The sequence below is a fragment of the Neopelma chrysocephalum genome, unplaced genomic scaffold (assembly GCF_003984885.1).
Source record: "Neopelma chrysocephalum unplaced genomic scaffold, ASM398488v2 Primary Assembly neopelma1_24, whole genome shotgun sequence".
Lineage (NCBI taxonomy): Eukaryota > Metazoa > Chordata > Aves > Passeriformes > Pipridae > Neopelma > Neopelma chrysocephalum.
Window position 1 is genome coordinate 22,317,091 of NW_020897693.1, and position 20,715 is coordinate 22,337,805.

Sequence of the window (20,715 nt, forward strand, 5' to 3'; positions counted from 1 at the left end):
GGGAGCTTGGAGCTTACAGGGTAGTAGATTCCTCTGCAGCAAAGAATGACTGATGGCAAGCACCTCTTCACATGTGCTTTGGGGCATGCCTTGCTGGTTACACAGAGAGATGGCTGGTGCTTTAACTTTTTACACATTTAAAAGTGGAAGTGGGTAGCAAGGGTGAAAGCTTTTCACGTACACCACGTAACACAAAATCTCAGTGAAGCAGAGGAATTGCACTGGCAGTAAATAAGTGTGTCAGAATTTGTTTGAACTCCTGCAGAGACAATTTAACATCATTTCAGTGACAGTGTATCAAGAACACACAGGAATTCATTCTAGTGTCAGCATAACTTTTATTTATTTATTGCTGTCAATATGCACAGTTAAGGAAGACCTGATGTGGCTACCTCCTGCATACAATACTTCTGTAAAGTCTGATATTGTAGCTTTGATGGTAATAGAACAAAGGTCCTGCATTCCAACCCACAAGATGATTTTCCTAACTGCCTGAATTACAGATACATTCCCTGGCTGTCCTTTATTCCGTCCCTACCAGCATCATATAATATAGATATTGTAACTGGAAAATAGCTAGAGATGATGTGAGAACAGCATAAAGGCGAAAACCAGCTCTGTATTGTTTTCTCACAGCCCTTCAGCCTCGTAGGAACCAGAATTCATTTGTGGCTTTCTAGCACGCAAGCACAAGTGGAAACAACACAGAAGGATCAGGTATGCTAATGAAGGTTGGAAATTCTCTTCTCACCTATCAATCATCACAAAAATGTCAGCCTTCAATGCTGGATCCTCTGATTCTTTAAAACCTCCCATTGCCTGGCAGAAGGATACTGGTCAGTGACTGACTGAAATGGAAAGTCCAGGCTGTGCTTTCAATGCTTTTCCTCTGGTCACACCAGAGTGACTCCATTCAGGAGCATCACACCCTCACAGTATGCTCCTCCACCCAGCATCAACCCTTCTCCTCTGTTGACTTTCCCCACCTCCACAGCCCTGTAGGAGCTTGCTGCTGACAATGTTTAATTGTTGAAGTGGTAGTGGGTTTTGTTGCTGGACAGTCCTCACTTTCCTGCCCTCCAACTTGTTTTACAGAGGTGTTGATGAAACCATCAGGACTGAGTCAAGGGCTTCTCTACACTGATGCTGCCTATAGATAACAACTTCTGAAGCACACATCTGTTCCAACACAGCTAGATGTCTCAGTGCAAAAAATATGCAAAGATGGCCCCAGAATGTTCTGCCCACAGTCAGCACAACACAACCCTCCCTCCAGCTTGCATCCATGCCACTGAGTTACCTATAAGCTCTTCTCTGTACACAATTCTCCTTGGAGCCAAATCCACAGCATCCTCAGGTTGTCTTCACCTTGTGTTGCTGCTGTTTGCTTGAAATTTTGTAGCATCAAGACAAGAAGTTGCCCTGTGTTTGATATTTTTGCCTGTGCTTGAGACGCTGGGACTGCTGCAGTTTTCAGCCTGTGCCCCACAGAAGTGCTGATTGACTGGGGGTATGGAGCGAGCCATTTCCTAGAGGGGATCAGACAGAAAGGGGTAAGCTGTGTCCAGCTGGGGAGGTTACACTAGCTGGAACATAGGCTGATAAAGGGCTTTCTCAGAAGCACTTGTGTTTGGCAGGCAGACTAGATAGGAAAGGAAAGAAGAGGCCCTTCTTAACCTGTGGTCTGTGGTTCACTTTAACACTGACTGTGGCATCTTGGCAAAACACGCCTTAATGTAAGCAGCTGAAGCAAACAGATCTGGAGTGTTCAGTAGAGAAGGCCTGCCAGGCTACAAGGAGCATTCAAAAGAAAGCAAAGCCACTAACTGAAGGAATTGCCTACACACAACTTTACCCCACGTTCCCCACCAAAGGGCAAATCTCCCTTCTGACCCTAGTGCCCAAGGGCATAACTTTTGCGGAGCTGAATGGCAAGTTGAGCTCAGAAGCCCCCTTCCAAGAAGAGTCACTTTTTGTCCCCTGAAGCAGAATCCTTTTGCGACCTCATGATTTGATAGATAGTTTTCCTGAAGCGCTGGTCCCGGCTCAGTCTTTTGGCTGCTTCTTTCAGCTCTTCAATGTTTTCAGCTTCTGCATGCGAGAAGATGAAGGACTGGGACTGCTTCACTGAAACAAGAACAGCACAGAAAGGTCAGCACTCTCCATCAGGGACACAAACTGAAGATAAAGCTTCACTAGAGCACACAAACCATGTGATCACCTGGCACAGGATGAGCTAACCATTTTGCTCTAACAGCTTTACCTTACTATGGTCAGAGGAGGAAAATGCTGACAGCACGGAAACACTCTTTTCTTTACAGCTGCCTCTGATTTGAGGTGCTACACAGAACCTAATCTATCCTTGCAAGTAGCCACTCTGAGCACCAGATTGGATTCGACAATGTCCAGGTGTTCCTTCCAACTTAACTTAGTCTGTGATTAAGCATTCCAATGAAGTCATATTTAAGCATGTTTTTTGGGGGCCCAGAACCATCACAGCAGTTAGCTTTCAACATACATAAAGAAACAGGCAACAAGTACACAGGCTCAGTGCCTCCTCTCTGGGAAAGGAAGCTCCGAGTAGCACTGTAGCTCCATTCTACTACTAAGGAATATGAAATATGAATGATCTTTGGAGACTTTACTGCTCTGTCAGCCCCATCTACACATATCTGCTCTTGCAGAATACAGATTAAAAAGCTGCCTGATAACTACTGTCATTCCATGAAGTACTGGTTCTCCGGCAGCGGAAGCGGCAGCTCTTTATGCGACGAGTGGCAGCCTTGTGAATGTACACGGAGTTCTTCATGATCACAGGCATCTTGGCCTCCAGCTCGGCATTGCGGATGCACTCTTCGAAGAACTCTGAGAAAAAAGACACCACTGTAAGAGTGATGGGACAGACACTCCAAGAAATGAACCAGTCACAAGGGACTGCACTTGTTAATGGGCTGAACCAGATAATGATTATTTTCACAAACAACAATCTATGAAGCTCCTGCACATCATCAAAATGAACATTTTCAGTGACAAAACCCTCTGGTTCCCAAAAAACGCATACTCAAATTTTAGAAAGAACTGCAGAACATTCCACGAGTCATTGACACAACTGCTCATGATTCAACTGCCAAAAGCCTCTGATACTGTAATAAAACTTCTCAACTCTCTTGCAACAGAGGGTATGAAGCCTCACTCATCATACTTTCTTTGAAGGACTTCTAAAACCAGTCAAGTCTAACTGGGAAAGGGAGGTTTTGGCAACACTGGCATGGGCACACACCTCCAGGCCATACATGGCCAGGAATTTCTTAAAAGCATAGCACAGAGATAGTTACATTATAGGCTCCAAGCAAAGCTCCACGTCCAAACTCTGACAATGTTATTCTGTCCTGATCTGCCACACAGGCTGCTTTTCTTGGCCTATTTCCCCTCCTATGGTCTAACCAGCATCTCTTCTGCCATTCCAGTCTTGCTGTCCTTCTGCCTGTTGCTGGCCCCTTGCTGTTCAAAGGCATCACGTGCTAATGTGCCCAAACTTTTATATGAAAGGGCAGAGCAGCAGGAACCACTTGGAAGGACTGATGCAATCTGTGCTGGGACCAAAGTTAAGGAAAACATTGGTGGCCCCTCATTTTCTCTAGTGCTCTGTTCATTTTTACTCTTTTGAAGAAAACATCCCCCAAAATCTAAGATTGGAAATGTCAGGAAACATTCAGTACCAGAGGTTACTCACTTACGCCCCAGGCAGGTAGCTCAGCTCTACTTGAATGCTGAACTCAACAAACACATCCACTTTAGATCTGTTTTCTTACCATGGCTCTGAGACAGTGGGATGAAGTTCAGAATCATGTTGGTCTTCCTCAGTTTAGAAATCTTACGTAGAAACTACTGAATAATATTTATTTTATTTAAATACATAACAAGTATAAATATGTTAATAGATATAAAATTATTAATACATGTTTTTTTTTTTCTTATTATTCTTTCTATGTAAACTGTGCTCAGAATGCCACAGGACTTTTTGACTTTTCTGTACTGGCCCAGTACATCCACCCTTCACTGAAATGAAGCCTTAACTGTACAAATACAGCATCTTCACAACCTTTTCCTTCTGAACTATACTTGAGGATGGAAAATAAGCAAGACTTCATACAACTGAAGCTGCTAATGTCAGTTCCCAGACCCAACTCAAGCCAAATGCTAGGGAAATGCCCCTCCAAAATACTCAAAAATCTCCAACCCAAATAAACACAAAAAGGGCAAGGAAACAAGGTTAACCTGTGAGGACATGAGTCTTACACCTGACCTGTGGACTGCAGCTGTCTCAGCACAGCAGTGCTGATGCTGTAATTCAGGTCGAAGCAAGGATCCAAACTTGACCTGCTGGGTCACCTACCAGCATGTTGCTACAGCAACCACAGTCCTCCTTAAGCTGATGTTGTTGTAACCAAGGCTGAGAAAATAATGTCTTGAGGGGAATCAGAAGACTATTTATAACTCAGACCTAGTCAGTCTTTATAGCTCTGCCACAGCTTCCCTTTGACATTTTGGAAAGCATTTGATCATCTCTACCTTTAGGTTTGTCTTGCACCCAGCAAAGAAGGCTGGGATAATTTCACCCTCCTTTGAGGGCGAACTACCAAGTGCCCGAAATAGCACATTATGGCTCCTCAAATGGGAGGTGTGGTGGAGGTACAAGAAGTTGGAAGAGCACATTATGTGCACTGAGGATCTTCTTTGTGTGTCTGGAAAGATGAGTAGAAATATTTTGTCTCTCAGACTTTGCTCATCAGGAGAGAGGATGGATGACTGACTTACTTCTCAAGTTACTGACATCTGCTTTCATCTTTTCCTCTTTCTCCTTGTTGCAATGCAGAGAATTTAAGCCTTGCTCCAAGCTCTGCAATGCTTCCTCAGCTTCTCTCAGTCTCTTCTCCAGATCCATGCGTACCTTCACCTCAGCCTGAGGAAGAGAAAAAGAATTGCTGGAAACTGGCTTGTGTCTCAATAATCATCCTGGTAACCCACAAGGTCTGTGAGGGACTCACCATGGGTGAGAACAAAAAGACAACAGTGATGAAAATCCCAAGAAATATTGTAAGACAACATAAAAGTTGTTCCTCATGTCTTCAGTCAGAATCTGAAGTCCAGACTATTTTAGTAATTCTCCTTTACTCTGACTTTCATTTTCCACAGTTTTCCTCCCATTGTATAAACCATATGGAATCAGAGATGGTATTTCAACACATGAATTTGTGCTAATGCAAGTACTTGTAGATGAGCAGGAACAGGAGGACATAATTCCAGCTGAGATGGACTTGAGATAGAGGCAGTCAGTTCCCACAAAGGGATGTACAGTACTGAGTTTCAGGAACAAAACACAAGGAAATTTAGAACTAAAGTAGTAGCTTAGCAAATCAGAATGACTAATACAGCTTAGGTCAATTTAGCTTCCATTTGGCCAAGTGGAAGGTTACAGGATGAAAAAAAATATTGGAAGTGCAGGAAAAAGAAGAACTGGGGTTTTTTTGGACAAAATATTTGTATAAGCAGGTTGAGTGTCAAACAGCCAACAATAAACATAACCTTTATGTTATATAGATTTAAATAAAATATCATACATTAATCTATGCAAAGGTAATTGGACAAAGTATCCTCTGTTACAAAGGAGGGCTGGTACCTCAACTGCATTCCTCTGCTTTTCAACTCAAGTTCTTGCAGAGGTTACTGAAGATTTATACATCTTAAGATTGATTTTCTGAGCACAATTGAGGAGGGAAGATATCTGCTCAGTTCTGCAATGTCCATGTTAACATTTCTTTGAAATAATCTTTATTCTTTTCGTGTCTACTTTACTCTTTTACTTTTTTCTTCCCTTCATCTTTAGACGGTGATTTCATAGTAGCAAACTGAAGGACTTGCACTAAACAGTTTAATCAGGCTTCAGAATGAGAAAATAAATAGTAGTGCCACATAGATACAACATGGCAACTTCCTGTGTTATGATGGTGTCATAGAGTGTTTTGGATTGGAAGGGACCTTAAAGATCATCTAGTTCCAACCCCTCTGCTGTGGACAGTGACAGCTTTCACTAGACCACACTGCTCAAAGCCCCATACAACCTGGTCCTGAACATTTCCAGGGATGGGGCATCCACAACTTCTCTGGGCAACCTGTTCCAGTGCCTCACCACCCTCACAGTAAAAAATTTCTTCCTAATATCTAATCTAAACCTCTCCTCTTTCAGTTTTAAGCCAATTCCTCTTGTCCTATCACTACATATCCTTGTAAAAATTCCCTCTCCAGCTCTCTTGTAACCCCTTTTAGGTACTGGAAGGTGCTGCAAGGTTTCCTTCTCAGAGCCTTCTCTTATCCAGCCTAACAACCAAGGTCTCTCAGCTTGTCTTCACAGAAGAGGTGCTCCAGTCCTCTGATGATCTTTGTGATCCTCCTCTGGACTCATTGCAACACGTTCATGTCCTTCCTGTGCTGAGGACCCCAGAATTGGATGCAGTACTCCAGGTGGGGTCTCACAAGGGCAGAGTAGAGGGGCAGAATCTACTGGTCTTGATGCTTTTGATGCAGCCCAGGATACAGTTGGCAATATGAAGCGCAGAAAATGAAGATTTTTGATCACAACATGAAAACGAAATAAAACAAAGAGTTTGGCTTGATGGGGGATGAACTGAGAAGGAAAATGAGAGGACTTTGGGCCCAGAGACAGCAATATACAACATTTGCAGGGAATACCTTGAGGTCTCTCTCTGCCTGCTGTTTCTCTGCAGTCAGCTCTGACAGTGAGTTCTGCAGTGCTTGCGACTGGGAAGAGTAAAACTCTCGCTCCTCCTCCAGTGCTCGGGACCGCTCCTCATTCTCCTTCATCCTGATGCATGGCACAGCAAAGAAAGATGACCATTCCCACCCCAGCACAACTGACAGGAAGAAAAGAGGCTCAGTATCGTGACTGGGCATGCTTAACTATCTGGCTCTCCTGAGCAAAGAGGTGCTAAAAGGAGCACTGTCTGTGCTTCACTCCAATAATACAGGCATTGCTGGAGAAAGCCAGGTGGACAGTTCTTGAACGGAACACTCTCAACCCCCAGATGAGGCCCAGAAGCACCAAATGCTCCTTAGGGACAGGCCATGAACACCTTCACATGCCCAAATCCTAGTTTGAAAGGAGAAGACCCAACCGGGAGCAAGAAGTTCAGCAGCCCTGTCTCACTCTGTCTCCTTTGAAGTGTTTGTACCCTAAACTCCTGCATGGGAACCAGACAATCTTCCAGATTTGTCTTGTGTTGGCAACGAAAAAGCAAGTCAGCAGACAGTCACGTCATTTGGCACCCCTAAGCCTGAGCAGGGCAGAAGTGCCCTCTTCCCTTTACCACACCCAAGAATGGAAATTATAAAGGATCTTGGCTCTCTGCAGGTCTCAGGATAAACAAGGAAAGTGTTTTGAAGTGATATCATTTTAAGCCTGCAAATAATTAGCCACAGCCCCATGCCTCCCACCTGCAAGGGGCAAAACTACCTCTTTTCACATTACCCTCCTCACACTGGATCACATCTTGTTCCTGATACCACCTCAAGAACCCCCTGCCTCCACTTCACCTCTTCTCTGCCAGGAGTTTCTCCTGCAGAAGTTGCTGCATCTTCTCTTCAATCTGTCGCAGGCTGCAGTGCAGTCCCCAGATGGGGCTTTGCTCTTTGCTGGGGCTGGTTGGAGGTGGGACCTGGCTCTCATTTTCTTCCAGCATCTCCAGCATTTGCTGCTTTTCCAGGGAGAGCTCCTTGAAGAAGGACAGAGATTGTGAATATCAGCTAAGTCTAATGTTTCTGCTCCTGTTCCTGCCTGGCTCTTCCCTATTGAGTCCCTCCACCCTTACATGCCTCATTCAGGTTAAAAACATGAATAACAAAATTAGGTTTTCATTTCTTACCTGCCTCATGAGGAGCAAGCCTCCACCACAGCCTTTGCTATGAAGGAGGAGAGAACCTGCAGGCTCCTTTGATGTGATATGCTAGTAAGGACAGTTCAGGGACTGGAGCCTTGTGATTCTCCCTAGTGCATCACAGATGCAGCCCGCTTCCCTGCCTTCCCTGCTTGGCTTGCTCCTCAATGGGAACTGGAGGCATCCCCTCTGTGGTACTTCTAACTGCAGGGCAATAAGACATATCATGCTGTTTGCCTGTGAAGTGTTTGGTTCAGTGTGCAACTAGAGCATGAACAGTCCTTCACTAGCTTTCCAGTTCTTTTTTCATTCCCATAACTTCAGGCAAGGAGAAGAGCTCATAGGAACAGATTTTTGGACAAACTTGCAGCATCTGACACAAACATTAAGAATGACCTTGAGGCTTCCAAAGGCTGGCTGTATGAAAATCTCACAAACAATGTGCATTTAGAAAAGACACTTTCCACAAATCCACCAGAGTAATACCAAGTAAGGAAAGATTTTAATACATTGGTATTCCTTTTCCTATATTCCCGTGTGGTACAGGATTCCTTGGGAACACCATGCTCTCTTCTGTGAACAAGGAATGCCTTTCTCCCGCTCCAATTTCCACCAGAACTTAGGGAGTTGCAGTTTAAAAAAAAAAAGTGCATGACTTACAGCCATGTTGGCTGGAAGGGACACTCCAGCAGGCTCAAGTCCAACCTCCTGTTCAGAGCTGGTCTGCCAGCACAGCAGGATATGGTCAGATGTGGCTTTCTACAGTCCAGTTGTGAAAACCTTCCACAATGAAGCTTCCTCAGGCTCTCCCACTGCTTGCCTATCCATTCGGTGAAAATTCTCTCCCTAGTGTTCAACCTGAGCTTCCCAAACTGCAACTTTTGGTTTTTCTGATACCATCACATCAGCTGCTATGACTGAGAAAATTTTGCTTGTGCTGGGCTCTGTATCACTTCTCATCCTTTTCCGTGGGGGATTTTGGCATTCATACCAGCTACCAAATGAACCTGTTCATCTGGACTTAACTCTGGCACTAGCAGATATTAGATTCATTCCATAGCACACAAAAATGCTGTCACTCAGAGGTGAGAAATGGTCACTCACCTCTAGGGTGTTCTGTAAGGACTGCGTCAAGCTTCGCAACTCTTTCTTTTCTTCCTCCACTCCTTTAAGGGAGCGGGCTGTGAGCTCTAGCTCCCTAAAGAAGCAAAAAGGGGGAACAGCTATTGCAGTGGAACACTAGCCCCACAGACCACACTCAGATTGTGTGGGCTGTGGATCTCTTGATGAAGGCAGTCCTAGAGAGTCAGGAGCTTGCCAGGAAGCATCACATCCTGCCTTGAACACACTACGGGCATTCAGGAACTTTACTGTGCCTCCTGATCATCAAACCAAACCCAGCTGTCAGTGTGCTTCTCTAGCAAGGACAGGGCCATGGTTGCAACTGGAAGAGTTCAGACAGGGCAGTCATATTTAAGCAGAGGTAGCTCTATGAAAACAAAAATGGTTTGCAAAATCACACCAAGATGTTATTTAGGCAGAGAAAAGGAAAACAAAAAAAAAAGAGGGCAATGGCTAAATAGCCCTTTCAACACTCAGGGCAAAGCATTTTGATCCTTCCCTTTCTAAATACATTCTCCGTTTACATTTTGCATAGTGTAATTCTTAAAATAACAAAACAATTCTTGATGAGGCAACATCATCATCCACCCATTGTCATTTAGCTGATGGTGGAAAACCAGATCCATATGTCTGGAACCCACAGGGCTGGTCAGCCAATCAAAGTAATTGCCTCTTTGAAATCCTCTCTACCATCTCCATTGCCATGCTTCCCCAACCAATCTGGGGTTTGCTCATGTCCAAGCCCTTTGAAAATAAATTGCTGGGGCCCTGAATGCAAAATGAAACTAAGCTGTATTCTATTGGTCACACAAGCAATAGCAAATGCAGGTAAACAGCCCACAACCATTCCCGTTTTGGTCAATATAGCATCTATTCTCCTTCCTACACACAGAAAAATAGGTGGATTTTACAAACTGTTTTGATTCACCACCACAGTGGCACTTTTGTCCGGTGTGGGAGTTGGTGTCCTTTTCCTGCCCTGCACAGTCTGCTGCCTTACCGTCTGATCTCTTCCTGCTCCAGCCGCAGCTCCCGCACCACCTCTTCAAACTGCTGCTTCTCTGCTTCCAGGATCTGGTTCAGACGCTCGAGTTCCTGGACCAAAAGAGAAGACAGGAATGTACTCTGCCTACACGGTTAGGTAAGGCTTCCCTGTTAACAGTGCCTGGGACTTTAAACCTGGCATTTAACCTGAGCTATGTAGAGCCACGAGGCATCTGATCACAGCATGCTTTTGTCCAGGAGCAATTAGAAGGGATTTGAAGTAAGTTGAGGATTTTCAGAGATCCATAAGCCCCAGCCAGGTTACCAAGCACATCAAAATCCCAGACATGCTCTCTGCACAGGTCAGCTCTGATCCACATATACAGAAGGTGCCTGGGAATGCTGGACTCCACGTGTATGTACCATTTCCAGGCACCCACATGTGCAGGTACAGATAGTCGTGAAGGAGTGTGACAGCCCCAGAATTGCTGTGCCTGAAGTGTGATTTTTGATTTTTCTGCTAGCTCTGCCTTGCTCTCCACCCCCACTGGAGCAGGAAAACACAAACCGTTCAGTTACAGCTTTGCACAGTTTAATCAGCCTGTCACTATCTTTGTGCTGATAAAACCATGCTTAAAGAGCACCAAATACAAGCTGTCCTCAAGCAGTGAAACAGCCTCTTCCCCTAGTCTAGAGGCAGCAGTTGTACTGAGACCTACTGCAGATGGAGAAAGACAGGGACAAAATACAGCAAGGGTCCTGCTCCTGGATAGGTCCTTTTGCAGCTATAGCTGCTAAGCACAACTCCTGTTGCAGGCCCAGGCTAGTCACAAAACAGCACTGAGACTGGATAAATTAATATTAAGAGTCTTGCTCCATGTTGCAGATATGTGGTTCAAGCTTCCTTCCCAACATACTTCTCTGAAGCCTTCAGGCTCTCAACAGGTCAGACTACCACAGCTCAGTGAGCTCTACATTCAGTTCTTCACAGTACAAACTCCTTCAAACTAACCTGGCCCCATCTGCTCTTTGTGGGCAGTGGAGTTACTGTGCATGGCTTTTTAATAGCAGAGATTTGTTCCAGGATCTTCAGACAAGGGCATTTCCCTCCCCATGGCTGTGGGCTGTGCAGCAGGCTACTTCACCAGAAGGGGATGTCTCCCTGTAAAGGCAGAAGTAGCTTAGCCCTAAAGGAGAGTCCAAGCCATCTTTGGATTTTAGCTCTCCAAAAACATATGCAAGAAAAGTACAGGCCTGAGAAGCCAAGGTCAGCATTGCCATCTTTTCCTGAAGAGGGGCAATGGTCGTTTTGGATTAACTGGAATAGAACATGAGGCACTTTGCAAGGTTGTAACATGGTATTCTACATCCATGCAGACTTTTCTACTGTGTAATAGGACAATCCATTTGCACAGCTATCTTGCAATGACTTTTTGATGGCGCTATAAAAATCAGTATAGTTTTGCTGGAAACGTGAGAATGAGCTACTCTTACTATATTAAGCAACCATAAGTTAGGAATAGTTTGGAAAACAATTCTCATCTCATCTCATGGTTAGGCTTCGCGAACAAAGATTTGGGAAGGGCTCTACCCACATTTGCTACAAGCACGCTGGTGGCTAAAAAGGCCAATGCAAGATAGACAAGTCCGGTTGCAAAAGGCACAGCGGAAAGGCTCCTTAGGTGGTATAAGGACAAGACACGTGTCTTGTTGGAAAACAATTATAAACTTGATAAAGCAACCTCGTTTAGTGAAAGATGTCCCTGTCCATGGCAGGGAGGCTGGAACTAGGTGATCTTTAAGGCCCCTTCCAACCCAAACCATTCTATGATTCTAAGATAAATTAAGGTATCAGTCACCTCTTAGGGGGTGCTCTCTTGATTTTTCTCTAGTGCAATATTTATTATTCTCCCTATCTCTGGTGTGTCCAAAAAACAAACCATATTGCTTTCTCTGCTCCTTGTTTCTCACAACAGTATCTCTACACTGGAACCATGTCAGGTCTGTTTACTTGCTTTCTAACTGTGGAGACAAGTCTTGATTGCCAGAGTCTTCTCTGCCAAATAACAATTGTGTCATTCAATCCAGTGAATATGCATTTCATTTAATTTTCCTCCCTGGTCCTCCTGCAGACATAATCACAAGCACGCTGCATGGAAAGTAACAGGGAAAGGGAGCAAGCGTACACCTCCAAGACTCATCTCATGGCACAAGTCTTATTCCTCTCTTCATCCACAGGGTCCAGAGCTTGGCTGGAGACTCTTGTGGCTCCACAGACCCCTCTCCCTGAACCCTGACATGCCTTCAAACCAACAACTCCCAAAATCCCAGTCCTGACACATGGATTTTAAAGGATATTGGCTTGGGATGAACACTCACCTCTTTTTGCTCCCTTTGCAGACATAGCTCTTCTGTTTCCTCCATTAGCTTATCTGCAAGCACACAAACAAAGGCCAGAGAAAGCACAGAGAAAAGCATTTTATATCCTGGGGATATTTACAAACATGAAACACTGACTTTCTGAAGCATTCCCTATTCCTTTGTGTGCATCTGTCTGAGAGGCTCCAAAGTCTAAGATGGCACGTAATGGGATGTTCTGTAACTTCCCTCCTGCCAAATAACTGAATAAACTAAACAACCACATTGCTGTGTACTCCTTCTAAGGTTTCCTCTCAATGCTCTTAAAGAACATTAATGAACTAACCTCCACTATCCTCTAGCTGAGTCAGGAAAATATTCTTATCTCTGTTTCACAGATGAGGAAACAAAGGTACAGAAAGGTTAAGTGGGTGCACAGGGTCACACACCAGGTACCAGCAGTCAGTTCTCCTGTAGCTCAGTGCCTCATCCCCACCTGCCTAGCACATCATCCTCTCCTTACTCCTTAGCCCTCTGGGCATCACTGCCAGCTCCCTGTTGTCACCTTGGGATGTTCCAGCCAAGGCCAGAAATCAATCTCCTAACCTAGCCGCAAAAGTTTTGCTATACAGAGCAGTTCCCCTCAACATCAACTGCTCTTGTCTACTGAAGACACACACCCACCAGAGGCCCTGCTCTGCTCCTTACCCTGCGGCCTGATGTTGTGCTATGCCCTAACGTCAAAGGCTCTCCCTCAGGCAGCTCTTGGTCACACTTACAGGAAGCTAGACAGAAACACACTCCTCATAGTTAAGCCTAAGGTTTAGGTCTCAGCTCTGCCACCAAGCTGCCACGTGAGCAGGGCAGATTCACTGTAGCACTTTTAAATTTTCCCCATATCAGGTGAGTAGGATGCTACTGGTTTCCCTGGTACTGGAGAACTGATGAGATTACCACCGCTGGCATGAGTACTACTACTACTAGGAGGAACACAGATTTCACCTCCTGCCCACAGCAGGGCTCCCGCTGCCAGAGAAATAGTGTTACATTACCAAAGCTCTGCTGACCACCATTGCTGCCTTTCCTTTCCACTCTTGACCTCTTTCTCCTGGCCAGGACCCAGCACAGATGCACTGTAATTACACAGAGGCTCTTCCACCTTCCCCCTACTGCCCCTCCTAGGGGGCCCAAGCCCTGGACTTGATGGCCCTCTGTAAAGTCCATGTCTGAGAGTGAAACCTGGATCGTAACCAGGTGGGAGGAGGGTGGGATCTGCTCAGTGTGGATTCAGGGAATTCCCCCGACCAGTGTTTGCTTCCTCCAGAGAACCTTGACCTGCTGCCAGGAACAGTGTCTGACCTCAAAGTTTTAACTACAGGATGGACACAGATCATTAAAGGTAAGGCCAATGAGGCAGAAGCCTCAGTAGTTATATTGAAATAGACAGTTGCTGTCAAAAGAAAGTAACCAACTGTGACAATTGACCAGCTCTGAATGTTCCTGTCACGGACCAAAGAACCCAGTGAAATATATATTTTATATTCCAAATATCTCCTGTTTGCCACAGAATGTATATTCTTCTATTCCTCCATCACTTTGTCTTTTATCATACTAAAGACCTCTTCAGTCTTTTAGGCTCTTTAGTCTGCTCTGGTGGTTGCAAAATAATGTTTTGACAAAGTTTTCCTGTTTCTAATCTTCCTCCTGTTCCTGTCCTTCCAAGTCCTCCTTTCAGCACTCCCCATTATCCCTTTGTCAAACACGGAGCGGCTTCTCCCTCCCTCCCTCCCTGCCTCACATAGGAGCCCATCCATCACCTCGCATGTGTGAATGGAGCTTAGATGGCCAGAATGAACATGCCTTGATACTTGAATTATTATCACCGTTGCATGTGAGATCACCCCTGATCATCATGGATGCAAAAGTGCAAAAAGCTCTTCAAGATTCCTGCAGTAGCTTGGTGATTAGGAGTAGATACTATGAGCCTCTGCTCAAGGCATCACTAACCTGAAGCACCCAAATTGCTGCCAGCTTGTTTAAAGCAGATGACTGTCCAGACAAGTCACTGGGCCCACACATGACCAGCAGCCCCCAGATCAGAAGGGCTCTTAGAATGCTCTGACATGGAGGGCATCTGGGTTAAAATGGCTACTCTCCCTTGGCTCTTGCTATGGTCAATGCAGGGAAGAGACTGCTGGACCTCCCAAGGCAGTCAGAGCATCCAAGGTATTGCCATCTGGAATACCATTGGATGGTATTGCCATCTGGAAGAGGATTGGATTAGATAACCTACAGAAGTCCCTTTCCACCTACATTATTCTGTGTTCATCTGGACATTATTCTATGTTCATTCTATGTTCATCTGGACAAACTGTTCTCTCTGCATTGTCCATGGAGAGAGGACTGACAAACTTTCAATATGAAGAGTGTGAGCAAACACAAAGATCAAATAGAGTAAGACCAAAAAAAACCCCAGCTAGTTGAAGAAAACTCATGCATGAAAAGCTGTGATCAGCCTCAGAAGTATCAGTCCTGTGTGATTCAGGGAGACAAAGGTATTGGCTATTTGCCTGGTAAGCAGCTGAAACCAGCACATCCAAATATCTCAGGGGCAGCACACATTTGTACAGACCAGCCATGAGACTGCAGCAGGTTGGCCAAAGCACATTCTTGTTTTTACACTCCAAACAGATGTCCAAATCCTACCTTAACCTTTGCATGTTTTGACCCCCTTCAGCTGAATTTCAGCTGCTGACTACTCAAAAGCTTCATCCAGTAACAGTCAAACCTGTAAAAACCTGTAGCTGCTTGGCTTGACCACACTGACAACTCTAGGAAAAGCAAAATGGCTATTTTGAGGTTTATGGCTTTTGGAAGTAAGAGTTTCCTACCTAAATACTCCTGTTTCTCCTTGGCCAGCTGCAGTCCTTGGGCTTCCAGGCTCTCAATCATAGCTTCTCCCAGCTGGGCATTCTTCCATGTCCTAGGGAGAGCAGACGCAAAGCAGGCAATGTAAAGGAGCTAAGGGTCCCACAGACTGAGACGGGGGTCTCAGCCTAGCAAACCACCAGGTAATTCAAACATGTAGACTTCCATCATTTGGGACAGTGATTCTCTAAATTTTTCTCCACAAATGAATTGGAGAGACTTCCCTGACATTGAGTAATATTTTTGTCTTTTTTAAATACATAAACTGTATGTTAACACCTCACAACTATTCAAATGTTATTTTTCAGTGTTTTGGAGATTCCTACACTGATCTTAAGCTTAAGGACTCTCCAGACCAATTTAGCACATCCACAGTCTCCAACTGCAACAGGATGCATCTGGAACCCTTTAAATGGATCCTGACAGACTTTAGAACCAGATTTTAGCTTTTAACTCAAATAACTTCCCACTGCTAACAACATTGTCTTCTGCAACCTTTCCAGTATTTTGCTGTTATAGTCACTCTTCCCCTTCAAACATTAACCATGTATTGAATTCTTCCCATAGCCTTTTATCTTCAGTCTTTCTGGTATCCACCATCCACCCTGGAACCAATCAATCCCTCCTCTGCTACTTATAAGCCACTAGGACTTGGTGTCTGGCCCTACACTGTGAGTTAAGTGCCTCTTCCTGTGAAAACAAAGAAGAACCAGACATAAAAGCCAGACTAGATGCTGGCAAGTAGGGAATGTTAAAGGAAGCAGGCATATTCAAAGAGCATCTTGTGTTATTGTAGGACCATTGGCCAGAGGATCTCAAGGTCACTTAAACACTTTATGAAGCTAAGCTACAAGAAAGGCCTGTGGATCAGATGCCCATTACTGACTGAGTTGATGGGCAGGATAGGCTTAAACACAGATATTAAATACCACGGACAAGGACACACAAATCAAAACCAGAACCAGCAATGGAGCTTGCTGTTCACTTCTATTGGTGTTTCATTAGAAAAAAAAATATGAACACACAAAAAATGCATAACATTAAAACATACATAAAATTGATCCTAATCTATTTATATAGATGTACATACAGGAACAGCAGTTGCTGCCCAGAAATTCTGCCGTCTTTGTTAAATCCTGAGGGAGCTTATTAATATTAAATATCTGTAAGCCTTCCTGTACCAAGCCTCTTTGTGAACCATTTGAAATTGTAGCTTTTTGGAAACCATTAGGTTGGCAATCTTTTATATAACAATTTCAAGGCAACTTGTACTTTGTCTCTTACAAAAAACAGACAAATTAAACATGCGCCACCCCAAGGATCAGGCAGCTCACAGCTCCAGCAGCCCAAGCACTGTCTTGTGCTCCTTGCAGATAGCTGTGCTTCTTTTCAGCTGATGAGGATCATTCTAAAGTGCAGAGGAAATTAGAACACTAATTAAAAAGGTGCTGTTTTGCCTACAGGTAGATATCTTCATCTTGAGTGAGAACATGTGGGTGTGAATATGTTTTTTCACTAACCTTCTCTTATACAGGATGAATATGATCCCAGAAAAGCCAACAGCAAAAGATCTCAAGAGGGGAGTGGGGGGGACGACAGAGTTTATCATATGATTACATGGAGAGTTTCAAAACAGCTGTAGCCTTTAAGGTGTCTGTTTATTAGATTCATGTTTCCAGGGCCCCTTCCCTTCCCCAGCCTAACAAGGTGTTTCCCTGTCTGTAACTCAAAGGTTACTAAGAAAAAAAAAACCCTAAGCTGTATAGTTATCTGCATGTGTTATGCATCTCAACCATTGTCTGTTTCAGTCCTTTTGCAGCACTGGGAACATCTCTCTAGTTTTGCCTTCGTTTTACCTTTCTCCGGAGCAGCCATAAGCAATTTTTGGAGACACTCAGCACTTCATGGTCCACAGGACATATGTTCTATGTTACTTTTGCCCCCTACGTTGCCCACAAAGTCTACTTTTAACGAATTCAGAGAATGCTCAGTGAAGAGAGCTGTGGACAGAGAGAGTGTTACGTGTGCCCCTCTCCCTAAGTAGCAGAAGAAAAAGCCTCTTTGGGTGGGAAGAGAGCCTGGTGGTCTAGGAGTCAGGGCTTTGCGCATTTACAAAAAGCTTTCCAGATCTGGCAAGTGTGGTAAGTCCAAGCCACAACACATTAGAAGGGTGGAGAGACCATCGGTTCCCCTCTGCACTGAATAAGCCATTTCCCTATCAAACCATGAGGCTTGGAAAGGAGTGAAGAGCTGAAGATATCACTGAGCAGACTATGATGGTAGAGGCAATAAGCAGTTGTGCAGGCACACCCCCCCCCCCCAACCAAGATGTAAAGAGATAGCAGACAAAATTGACTCAAAGGAGAGAGGATAGAGGACATTTCGAGATTGGGTTAATTTTTTCCTCTTTCCCTTATTTCTGTATCTCTATGGAATTCATTTTAGGATTTTTTTTGAGGATGTTTATGTGGTTTTTTTTTTCCTTTGGTTGGTTTTAAATAATGAGGGAGACTGCAGGATGACTACAACTAAGTGCTGCAGTGCCACCGGCAGTGCAATCTCCATCTAGGAACAACAGGGCACTAAAACAGGTTGTCTAGAATATTTCATCTGTATCCTTTTGGCTTTCCTGTTCATTGCAGATCAAGTTACTGGCCCACGCTGGCCTTTCTGACTGCTGCTTAGCTCCCAACATGACCCTGCTAGCATAAACCACATAATCTGTGCTTTTCCTGACATGCAGGCTATTCTCAGCACAGGTGAGGCTGGCACTGGAGCTGTACTGCTCTCCTCTGATATAAGAACAGAAGCAGAGAGGGGAGGGAAGGGGGTATCTCAGCCACTATCTAGCTCCTGTTTTAAACACTACTGCTGGAATATTGAAGCAAGGACTAAAGAATAATTTTGGTCCCAAATTATTGCCCTTGGCCCCAGCAATAATTTAGCTTAACACTGGTGAAGAGAAATGCAGGCCTGTGCTAACCGAATAAAAAACTCCAGATTGCTCAAGGGCTAAATCTGTGCCTCTTCTTCCCTGCAGTGGTCAAGTCTGCTTGTGCTGAGTGGGTGACAGACCTCTGCCTTGGGTCTTGTGTCCCATGGGACTCCTGCTCCCATGAAACTTTAATGGACAGCTTTGTGTTGCAGTTCATACACTTCTGTGGAGGTAACAGCTTGCCCCAGCACCCAAGCCAGGCACACTGCAGCAGCACAGAGCTTGGCTTGTGCTGATCCACCATAACACTGGGTTTCCCATTAATTACAAATTAACATGTTGAGCCTCACAACATTGAAATTAACTGAGATACTGCCTTTACCGTGTACACACTGGTATTACAAACAGAACATCATTTGTCCCTATAGTGACGAGACCACATACACACACTAATGCAGCCAGGAAGGGCAGACCAAAGCGCTCATTGCTTTAAGCCTCACAGGTGAGTAGTAGGCTCTGCTCTACTCGGGAATTTTCTATACCTGGTTTGGGAAAGTCAAATCCCTGTTTAAGTGTTACATCCTCTGCACCAGCTGAGATTTAGAAGGAGCCTGCTCTGGTTTAGCAAGACAGCTGCTCCTTGCACTACCAAGCTCCTGGGTGCTGAGGGATTGCAGAAATGGAGGCCAACAAACTGCAAATCTTTCTCCAGCATTCTCAGCAGACTGTGAGCTCAGTATTGTATGCATACAGCAGTCAAACCCTCTCACCCCTGTAGGTGGGCTGGAAATGCTTTGCTAACACCTCCTCTCCTGGAATTTAACCTGCCTCTGCATTTCAGAATTAAATGTCTTGAGAGGCCAAATCCTGCTGCTGTGTGGCCTGAGCACTCTGAGATCTGAGCAGAAGGGATGCACACCCTAAGGACACATAATTTCTCCAAGGCTGTTACTGACATCTCGGCATGACCAGTACTGTGCTGGTGAGGTCCTTGCCCCTAGCAGGATGTGGAGCCACATGGACAGCTGCTCACAAGCTTCATGCCTTGCCTGTTCTGCTCCTACTTTACCCCAAATTCAAACAGGGAAGTTTTCTAACCCTCACCTTTGTCAAGCCCACAGACCTTGCTACCCACACAGAATGGACCAGGAGGGCTCCCATTCAGGCCCAGGTCCCACCTTTCAGAGGCAAGAGAGAGGGACAGCAGAGGGCACTCATTGCCTCAGCATTTGACAGATGACAGCCTGGGATTGGGAGCAAAGAGCCATACTGCACACCACACTGCCTACCAAGGTGGGAAGCTTTGTGTCAGCTTTAGAGCATTCCCATTTAGGGAAAGGATGAGTCCAGGAGACAAGTGAAGCTCTTACTAGTTTTGAGGAGCTTGTCTGACTTCCCATAGTCCTTCTAGTCAGGCTTCTTCCTCTTTATCCTTTACACATCTACAGAACAGATCAAATTGAATAAGGAATAGAAAGAAGCTTACACTTTTCCAGACTCCTGTAGCATCTCCAGCCACTGAGCCTGCTCAAACTCTGATTCAGCTGCTAGAACAATATTACCCTGGAAGAGGGGAGGGGAGGGGAGAAAAAACCCAGATTAGAGAGGCTGGTGCCTTATGCACCTCTGTGCACTCAGGGCATGAACTGAACATAGATAGCACAGCTGTGGAGGCAGGAAAGCCCACCACAGTCTTCCACCTCCACAGGAAGCATCACATGGTAGCAAATATGACCTAGGTCTACCACACATTGGAAAGTGTGCATACGGCAAACAGTCATGGTAGGAACAAAATGACAGGGCAACATGAGCTCCAGGGCTCCTGAGTATCTGTCTACTGGTCTGCTAGTAGCATAAAACCTGGTGTCAGAAAGTGCAAGTTTTCTTGTTGGTTGTCAAAGCAGCAGCAGCAAAAACTCGAGAGGACTTGAGATGCTAAGCCACCCTCTCTCTCAGGATAGTCTGCCCAGAGAGGGTAGGCATACCTTGGTGGGGAGGGAAAAGACTGCCAATCTACCTCTGCTCATCAGCATTAACATGTTTTGTGGTGTTTGGGGTTTTTTTTAGAAGAAAAGAAATCTACTTACATGGAAGTCTTCATGAGAGATTTTTATGGCATAAGGCATGTTGGCCTCTTCTTTGGGCTCCACAATGCAGCCTCCCAGGGGTATGACACCCTAGGGATAAACCAGAGCACTCCAATCAGTCAGTAAAATCAAGTATAACTATTAACTAACCAGGAGCTGAACTTTCACCCTTGGTCACTTGTGGGGCCCTGCCCTTCCTTGGCTACCCCAGGAGGGGCAATACACAGAGTTTCTGAAAAGCAGAGGGACTCCCACCACCACCAGGAAACCCCCCAACCGGTATCTGAAAAGGGGTGAAGCTGGCAGTCCTGTATTCATCACAGAGAGAAGACTGCTAGCTAGAACATGG

At 45.0% G+C, this 20,715-nt stretch overlaps 1 protein-coding gene across 5 annotated transcripts in view; it reads right to left on the reverse strand.

Annotated features, from left to right (window-relative positions):
• Window positions 1–321: 321 nt before the first annotated feature.
• Window positions 322–20,715, reverse strand: part of PLEKHD1 (pleckstrin homology and coiled-coil domain containing D1) — a 37,997-nt gene continuing 17,603 nt past the window's right edge. For all 5 annotated transcript variants that reach the window (XM_027707912.1, XM_027707907.1, XM_027707919.1 and 2 more), the window contains 11 exons: window positions 20,367–20,456; window positions 19,766–19,842; window positions 15,308–15,399; window positions 12,438–12,490; window positions 10,075–10,169; window positions 9,057–9,150; window positions 7,612–7,790; window positions 6,751–6,883; window positions 4,819–4,963; window positions 2,716–2,865; window positions 322–2,127 (listed from right to left, as the gene is read on the reverse strand). In XM_027707912.1, coding sequence (XP_027563713.1) covers window positions 1,967–2,127; window positions 2,716–2,865; window positions 4,819–4,963; window positions 6,751–6,883; window positions 7,612–7,790; window positions 9,057–9,150; window positions 10,075–10,169; window positions 12,438–12,490; window positions 15,308–15,399; window positions 19,766–19,842; window positions 20,367–20,456 — 1,269 coding nt within the window. In that variant the 3' untranslated portion in view covers window positions 322–1,966. The remainder of the gene's footprint in view (window positions 2,128–2,715; window positions 2,866–4,818; window positions 4,964–6,750; window positions 6,884–7,611; window positions 7,791–9,056; window positions 9,151–10,074; window positions 10,170–12,437; window positions 12,491–15,307; window positions 15,400–19,765; window positions 19,843–20,366; window positions 20,457–20,715) is intronic.